We start from the raw sequence: 9,800 nt of genomic DNA on the forward strand, positions 1-9,800 counted from the left end.
AAAGAATTCAACAACTCCATGAAATAAAAGAGCAACCCAATTATCCCGAAAATTCTCCAACACCACGAGAATTGAATAATTTGGTTCCAAAAACTTAAGATCAATGATAAGCTTTCATCATCTTATTTAGAGTAGAATTGCTGTAGGAAACCAAAGAGATAGAATATATGCAGAGAACGAAAAAGCGATACATTGAAAAGTAATATGATAAAAAAAGATTAGAAAATATAAAATAAGAAGACTGTTAGGATCACACTCTTTATTATTTGTAGTAATTTATTAAAAAATACAAAATCAAAAGATTTATTAAATATGATATAAAATCTTAAAACCTGATGATTTTTAATAAATTTTAGAAAAATATATTAAAGAATATGTCCAACATTTCTCATAAAATAAAAAAAAATGAAAAATGAGATGAAAAAAATAAGTATATGATTAAAAGTTTAATGGTTATGTATAGACCATATATTTTTATAATATTGTCATTTAATTATAAATTATCATTTATGATTTTAAAATTAATTATTTAATTTAAAAGTTATTAAATTTATTATATATGATAATTTATTAGATGATATTCTGTATAAAATTATTTTATGCTGTTAATATATATATATATATATATATATATATATATATATAATTAGTGTATAATTCTTATTTTCTTTCATTGTAATTTTTTTTCTTCCAAAACTCATACCACTATATTGTGTAAAGTTATTCAATGGAAATGAGATTCAAATCCTAAAATTAATATTTTCTGTTGGTCACGTACATCCGAAGTCCAAATCACGTGCTCTCACTTTTGACGTCTGCATGCAGCTTCATCCCCTTATAGTGTTTTATATATTGGGATAACCTCACCTTTTCACACCACGCACACATCGACACCAACTTCATCATACCCTAGCTTTTTAGCAACCATGGCCACTACCCTTGATAACCCTCCAATTTCAGTTTCTAAAATAGCCATCATAGGAGCTGGAGTGAGCGGCATAGCTGCCAGCAAACAACTATCTCATCACAACCCTCTTGTTTTTGAGGCCTCTGATTCCATTGGTGGGGTGTGGAGGCATTGCTCCTACAATTCCACCAAGCTTCAGTCGCATAGGCGTGACTATGAGTTCAGCGATTTCCCTTGGCCTCAGAGAGAGAGTTCGGAATTCCCCACCCACTTGGAGATTTTGGACTATTTGCATTCCTATGCTGAGCACTTTGATGTGCTCAAGAACATCAGGTTCAACTCCAAGGTGGTGGAAATCAGGTATGTTGGGGACCAGGAAGATCTTTCTTCTAGTTTTGGAGGCCTACCTAGTGACCATAGAACCCCACTCCCTGGTCATCCTGTATGGGAAATCGGTGTGCAAAAAAACAATCAATCAGACAGCATTCAGGTATTTAATTTGTTCACTTTCAACTCAATTGTCCTCCCCATCAAAGAAAATGATAGTGAAAAGATTCGAATCCACCACATCTCTTCCAATTCTTCATTTAATCTTTAAATTCTTTGTTTTCAACCATCAGACTAATGTTATAACTGATGTGTGATCATATAATTTATTAATTTGCAACAAAAAAAATAATAACGTGTAACATAAAAATTAGTCATAACTACGTATATACAGATAGTCTTGTTCCTCTTGGATCTTATAATAATTTTTCCTCTCAACCTATATATCTTTGAAAACTGACTATAAATATTTCAGAAGTGAGAAACTGCAGTTCAAAAAGTTATACTTAATATTAATTGTACTTTCTATTTCTTTGTTTAGTTAGCAGTTTTGGTCTTTCAATAATTCTTTTACTTGACTTGGGTCTTCTAATTTATTTTAATTAACTGTTATATGAATTAATAACTTTTGTTTTGTCATTTTTTTCCTCTCTAAAACCTCTCATGTCAGTATTTTCTAACATACTGGATTTATGATGGATTTGGGATATAACATGATATTAGATTAGAAGTACAAAAATTGGTAAATTATTTATGAAAACTTAAGGAACTTTTAACAAGTGAGGTTAAGTTTTAAAAAGAAAAATTTAGAAGTTTTTGATTCTTTTATAAAATCTATAATGTTAGTCGGTGGATTTTAAGTAAACTATGGTTTAAATCAATATATAACCTGTTCAGTTTGTATAGATTTTGATTAAAAGAATGATGATTTGGAGTATTTTGGCAAAGGGAAATGGTAAAAAAAGACTATACTGCAGTAGTTTTAAAAATTAATATTAAATTTGGGAATTAAAAAATTGGTAGATTAATAATAAAGTGACAAAAAGTACAATCAGAAAAAAATACTGATAAATCAAGCCATGAAATTATTGGAAGTTATTTAGCAATGATTGTTAATGAAAGGATTGCACTCAGCTGGGTTCAAGCCCTAAAACCATCTATTGAATGATACTATATGTTTTATTATTAAATTATTTAAAATAAGATAAAATGAAGTACATTTTCCGATATTTCTCAGTTGCCCCCTCCCCCTTCCAATTTAAGGATATAAATGAAACTTTTTTTTTTCAAGTAATTATATCTTAAAATTTACTATAATATTGCTCTATTTCATTTTGTGCCATTCTACTGTTAAAATTTTCAATCATTACCGTACAAACGAAAGAAAAATGATTTTTTTTTGTAAAATATGTTTTTAGTAAAAATTGACAATATTTTTCATATTTTAATTTTGATCAATTTAATTTTTGAACTTTAAAAAAATAAGATTTTCATGTCATTTACAGACGATTTTCACTGTGAGGAGAGACGAAAATTATATTTTTTTATATAAAATTTTGTGACCAAATTGATCAAAATTGAAATTCAGAGGATAAAATCAAATTTCACCAAATTGAACAGAAAATATATTTTACCCTAATGTTTTTTTTTTTTCCTGAACAACTGTGTATTGGAGAAAACTTGATGTATGTATTGAATCCCACCCAAGCCACCTTATAACAGTACTTAATTTGATCTGCCTTCATTTTTCGGACATCAAGTTTTAGAGTCAACCTTTGCAAATCAAGCAAAAATGTTTTATTAATTTGTTCATTTTAGCTATTTAATTTAAATTGAAAATCACAAACATGAACTCTACCACCTCCCCACACCCAATCATGTGATCTTTGAATTTTAAGCATAATATATGCATTTTATGTGGGCTGATCGTGATTATTTTTCTACTACATTTCAGTGGTACGCCTTTGAGTTTGTAGTGGTTTGCATCGGAAAATATGGTGACATACCCAAGATTCCAGAATTTGCATGCAACAAAGGCCCTGATGTGTTCAAGGGTAGGGTCATGCACACCCTTGATTACTGTAAACTTGACCAAGAGGCTGCTACTAAGCTTCTCGAGGGGAAGAAGGTTGTGGTGGTTGGTTTCAAAAAGTCAGGTATTGACTTAGCCATGGAGTGTGCCAAGGCAAACCAAGGTAACTATTCAATCTAATTTCTTTTTCTAGCATATATATTAATAATTAATAATTAAAATAAATTTAAAAAATTAGAGAGAAAAATGAAGAGAAACAATGAATTTGGTGTTTAGAAATGCACGAGACTTGGTCAGATAATGATCTCAGTTCCACCAGATAAAAGGTAACATAACCAATTAAAAAATGGCGTACTTGACTCTTTGCAATTTATGTTCCAAAAATTGAAGCAAAATTTTAACATGATACATTTTAGATATTAAGTGTTAAGTAAATAATTATTGATGAATAAATATATTTTTTGTTCATTATTTGTAAAACTTATTATAATGTTGCCTGTGTTAACCGCCGAGGGAATTGTCATAATTGATTTATTTTTAGGATAAAATATGTTTCAGATTATTATAAAATTTAAAAATTATTAATTTTTTCTTGATAACTTTTTTTATTAATTTAACCCCTATAAAATTAAAACATGTTTTTGTTGATTCCTAATGATAACTCCGTTATATGATAATTTGACGTGATTAACAGACTTATATATATAATTTGATTATAAATAAATTAAAAAGGTTTTAACGACTACCCTTAAAATTATAATTTTTCGTCACTTTCTATCCAATGTTTTCACACTTTATTATAAGATTAGGAGAAGATAAAACAATAAAGAATTTTGATATCTTTTGAGTGTACTTAAAAAGGTAAAAAAAAAATTAAATTTATTAGTCAAGTCAAGAAATTATCTAACAAAGTTATCACTGAATACTAAAAAAAATAAGTTTTATTTTTATAAGGATCAAATTAATACAATTTTTTTATAAGAATAAAACTAATACTTTTTAAATTTTATAGGACTCCAAAAATATTTTATCCTATTTTTATAATATGATAATGAATGATCTCATGATAGAAAAAATATTAGTACATAATTAGTTGATTCAATTCAAATTACTTATATAAAATTCAAAGGTTTACAATAAATACTAAATGATAACTTATGAATCCTCAAAATTCAACTCTTTCAATCTCATGGGGGAGTCGGTTTAGTTAATTAGGATAAGAGATATAGATCCATTTTTTTATAATTCTTATTATAATATTTTCATCGAAAAATCACTCAATTCTATACTTTCTTTTTTGTACAGACTCAATTCTATACTTTGGATCAACTTATTTACTTTGGTTTTATTTTTTAAAATTCATCGTTAGGTCAGCTCAATCAACAACATAGTTACTTTACTTGACTCAATTATATATGATATAAATCCTATAAATATTATGCGCTGTTAAAAACACATGACATATTAATTGTTTGTCCCATAACTCTGCCCATATGGGATACAAACTAATAAATTCTAACATCACTTTGGTTGTTCATCAACTCGTGGCGGCCTCTAGAACCTGTGAATTTTCTCTTGGTCTTGTTTTTCTGTTACAAATTAAACACTTTCTTCTTCTATTTTCGAGAGTCAAATAAATTTATGTAGGGCATACTTTCTACTAAAAAATAAGGGAAAAAAAGTGTTCCGTACGAACAAGTGACGACTAGTGTACCCGTGCATGGCCTTTATTATTATTATTATTATTATTATTATTATTATTATTATTATTATTATTATTATTATTATGTAGTGACTGCGTATACTTGTAAGTTGTAACATTGTAATGCGGTAAAATCCTGATCATAGCACACGAACTAACATAGATTTTTCTTGAAGCCATCCACAATTCTACCCGTACTTCGTACGAATTCTTGAAACCAAATTTTTATAAATATTTTGTTATTTTTAAGGGAATTATAATTTTTTGTTTTATAAATACTTATTGCATATTTTAATTATTATTTTTTTAAAGTAAATTTTGCAATCAAAATATTTGAAATGAAATATTTGATATAAAAATATTAAACATGTACTTAATTATAATCTCATAAGGTATAATAGAAGGGCTTATGTTTAAAATTTATGTAGTTATGTGATGATTTCTTTTTATATATCTGTCAAATAGTTAGATATACTTCCTAACTTTATATATGAACCTTTTTTTGTCGCGTTTATTTGATATTTATTGTTGCCTGAAAAAAGTTCTGTATTCCATATATCAGTTTTGACTTGAAAATGATGCATGCATTGAATGCGAGAAAAAGTGTCTCGAGCCTGAAATTCATTTTTTAGTAGAGGATTTGATTTTTCTAAAACAAACAAACATGTAAAGTGATAAAATGAAAAGACAGCTGTTCAAATATTCATAAGAGAGAAAAATTATGAATTATTAGTATAAATTTTTTTATATAATTATTTAATCATAACTTATTATCTATAATAAATTTATTTTTTTTTAAAATTATTTATCTTAAAATTATTTAAATGATAATTTATAATTAAATGACAATATAAAACTATAAATAGACAAATTTTATTTATAATATAATTCTGTTGAATGAACAATAAATAAAACTGGTACTTTTTTATTTTATACATCCATTTTAGCGAATATAACCTTCGAGATATCCTAAAAATGCATCAAACAATGACCAAATTGGGTTAATTATATGCAAGAAAGAAGTAGTACAGTAGATTGGAAGGGTTTGATTTAATTTAATAAACATGTTCGAATTTGATATTCTTAAGTGGCCAGGGATGATAGATATGATATTTAAATATTAGGTTGTCTTAAAAAGAATTAGGAAGCATTACCAAAATAAAAAAGAATCAGGAAGATGTTTTGTAGACACTGGTTAGGGTGTTTATAATCGTAGAGAGAAATATTTTTTTATACAAAATAACAATAAGATATTATATAAACTACTCAAATCTCTCTATCATTAGGTCAATTCTAGTGGATCATAAAGAAAGAATGATAAATATAATAGATGGTATAATGCAACAAAAAAATAAAAATAGTATCAATTAGGTATTTATAATGTAAAAAATTCGGAGTGATAAGAGATAAATTGAGAAGTTAAAAATAGTATCAATCAGGTATTTATAATGTCTGCTTTAAAAAAAAGGTATTTATAATGTCCAATAAAAAATTTAACATATAATAAAATAATGATCAAAAGGCAATCGAATACACTTATACATGTTAAAATTGTTTTAACATTGTCATATATGGCTATATTTTGCTTTGAATTGGTTGTACTATTTGATAGCACACTATACTACATAAAATACTCGTGTTTTCTTAAATTAAATTTTAACTTCATAGCACTTGGTGTTTGAAGGACCTCAAGGGCAATCGTGCACCATGGTAGTAAGGACTCCGCATTGGATAGTTCCCCATTACAGGATTTGGGGATTACCATTTTCCATGTTCTACTCCACTAGATCTTCTCAATTCCTCCATGAAAGACCTAATCAAGGCGTACTCAAAGCCCTTTTGTGCCTCCTGTTATCTCCTGTGGTAAATTGGCATTCTTTACTAAATCGTATATTACAATTGTGAAGAAGGACTTGTTTGAATAAATTTCTCAATAGGCATTTATAAAAGAATAAATCAAAAGGATAAAATGAATCAATTAACTTACAAAGTTATTTAACTTATGCATATTTGCTTTTAGAGAAGTTAAATGATAACACTTCTATAAAAGTATACAAGTTGATTTTAACTTAAGAAAGATGTTTAATTCATTTTGCGTACCTTCTTATTTCTTGTCTTATAAATACTTATTTGAGAAAGTTTATTCAATGAGGCGTTGAATGCCTTACTCCCAAGGCTATGTACGTGCATATATGTAATGGCTTTTAATTGTTACGTCCTTCAACAGAGAAGTGGAATTTCAAAGTTTATTGAGTCCTACCTACTTCGGAAACTCCCATTGGAAAAGTATGAGCTAAAACCAGAGCACCCCTTTGAGGAGGATTATGCATCCTGTCAAATGGCTATCGTGCCCGAAAATTTTTTCTCTGAGGCTGATAAGGGGAAAATTGTCTTCAAAAGAGCATCAAATTGGTCCTTTTGGAGTGGGGGAATAGAATTTGAAGACAACTCTAAACTTGAGGCTGATGTTGTGGTCTTTGCAACAGGTTTTGATGGGAAGAAGAAGCTCAAAAGCATCTTACCACGTCCTTTTTGCAGCTTGTTAGATTATCCATCTGGTCTTATGCCTTTATATAGGTGAAGGACTATTTTAACTTTTAGTTATTACCTCTGGAACGTAAATATAAAAAAAATTTAACTAAGTTTCACAAGTAACAAAGTTGGTTAATATTATTTAATTCTTGTGTTGATATTTGAAAAATATTTTTTTTTCTAAAGTGTCATTTATTGAAATTTAATATTAAGAATAAAAAAATTGATTAGAATTATAATCACAATTAGTTAAATGAAATTTTTGAAATGATATCATTAAATAGAGTTAAATAGTTAAAATTTAGTTATATTTAGTCAATTCTTTTATTTTATATTTAAGTGTTGAGGTAATGTTACTCAACCTCTTACATAAATAATTGAGACCCAATTGTTAGATCATAAACTTTTTTTCTATTGCAGGGGAACTATTCATCCGTTGATTCCAAATATGGCCTTTGTGGGTTATATTGAGAGTGTTTCAAATCTAGCCACTTCAGAAATACGATCCATGTGGCTCTCAGGACTATTAGATAAGAAATTTGAGCTCCCTAGTGTCGAGAAGATGCTTTCACAGACACTTCATGAGATGGATGTCATGAAAAGATCAACTAGGTTCTATAAAAGGCATTGCAATTCTACTCATAGCATCAACCATAATGATGAAATGTGTGAAGATATGGGTTGGAGTTCATGGAGGAAGAAGAACTGGATTACAGAGGGATTCAGCCCTTACAGTAGCGAAGACTATAGGAAAAAAGATTGAGAATTAATATAATAACCATTCTATTTGTGTTCGAATTAATAGTCCTAAGATGTGTAAGAAAAACAAAAAATGTCCTGAAAAATAAAGAAATATTCAATGTGGTATCTGTTTTAAAGTTTGTAGAATTATTCTTCAGAAAGTAAATTTAAAAATATGACGTTTTCACGGATAGACTTTAAAGAACATTCCTAAACATTGTTGATAGTAAAAAACATGACATTCTCATGTTTTCCATGCTACTTTTCCATTATTGGAAGTTACCATGTAATACAACTTGTAACTTCCTTCCCACTCCCTTTTTTACCTTTTAATTATTATAATTTGAATTTTGAAAAAATATTTCCAAAATATTATATTATAACCACATTTTTATTCATAGAGTTCTTTGAGTTGTAATAACGTATAACATATGTTGAAAAAAATGTCTCCTAAGCAATATGTTCAATACCTCCTTAATTAAAATTATACTACAAATTATGCCTTTAACATCGACTAGAAACAAGGTTATCAGACTTGCGATTTTACATAAACTCGTAGAGGTTCCATAAACTCGAATCGTAAACTCGTAAGAGTTTATTCAATTAAAAAAATATTAATATTCCTATATATAAAATATTAAATAAATATTTCAATCCTAAAATAAATGAAAATAATAAACTTTTTAACAATAATTCAATAAACTAAAGCCAAGTTGACTTGCTCTATTTAACTTATGACATAATTTTTGTTATAGTGTCCTACTGAAGAATACTAGAAATGATTGTTGTATTAAATGTAGGCACATTATTAGAATGTTGGAACATGAGAAGCACAGAAGTTGTGTGTATACTCCTCTTGTATATTGCATGTAACCTGATAGATCCTTCTTATGGTTATTAGAAAAAGAAAATTCAGAAATTCAGATATTGTTTGCCAATCCATGCCAAAGGAGTTTCCAGCATAATCTATACTCATCATGGGTGAACAACACAACCACAAAACTTACACATGCATATGCTTATACATGCATAAACCTTGCACCATTAGATGTAATGATGACTCATTTAACAAAAACAATAAAAGTTCAAATGGTTTAAATGTAGATATTCTTTCGAAAACTACTAAACCTTCCAAGGTACACATGGCTTTAGGGAACAAGAAAACCATTAACAATGCAAAGAACCACCAAGTGAAAATAATCATTGAAAAATAGAAAAATTTTGTAATAGAATTTCAAAAAATTAATCAAACATAAGAAAGCTCACCCAAGAACTACACAAAGAACTAGATGATTTGGTCAAATAATCACAATAGCAGTGCAACAATATCTAAGGTCAACAAAGACCAGTGCACCATCTAAAGGATTAATCACATAAACAGAAGTACAGAACATAAAATTCAACTACTCATCTAAATTCAAACACAAGTACTAACATGAGAAATCTTACATATTAGTAACTCATTTTGTAATATACAATCAAGTACCATCGAATGTGGGAATATAACCAGCACGATAATTCATAAATTTACCAAATACCCACTGTCCAATTTGGATAAC

At 28.0% G+C, this 9,800-nt stretch overlaps 1 protein-coding gene across 1 annotated transcript; it reads left to right on the plus strand.

Moving 5' to 3' along the window:
- The first annotated feature begins 926 nt into the window (after nucleotides 1-926).
- On the plus strand, nucleotides 927-8,263 carry LOC100796984 (probable flavin-containing monooxygenase 1). The gene is made up of 5 exons (XM_003547469.4): nucleotides 927-1,397; nucleotides 3,189-3,429; nucleotides 6,653-6,831; nucleotides 7,196-7,545; nucleotides 7,921-8,263. The coding sequence occupies exons 1-5, from the start codon at nucleotides 927-929 to the stop codon at nucleotides 8,261-8,263; spliced, it is 1,584 nt and encodes a 527-aa protein (XP_003547517.1).
- Nucleotides 8,264-9,800: the final 1,537 nt, after the last annotated feature.

This window comes from Glycine max, chromosome 15 (assembly GCF_000004515.6).
Source record: "Glycine max cultivar Williams 82 chromosome 15, Glycine_max_v4.0, whole genome shotgun sequence".
Taxonomy (NCBI): domain Eukaryota; kingdom Viridiplantae; phylum Streptophyta; class Magnoliopsida; order Fabales; family Fabaceae; genus Glycine; species Glycine max.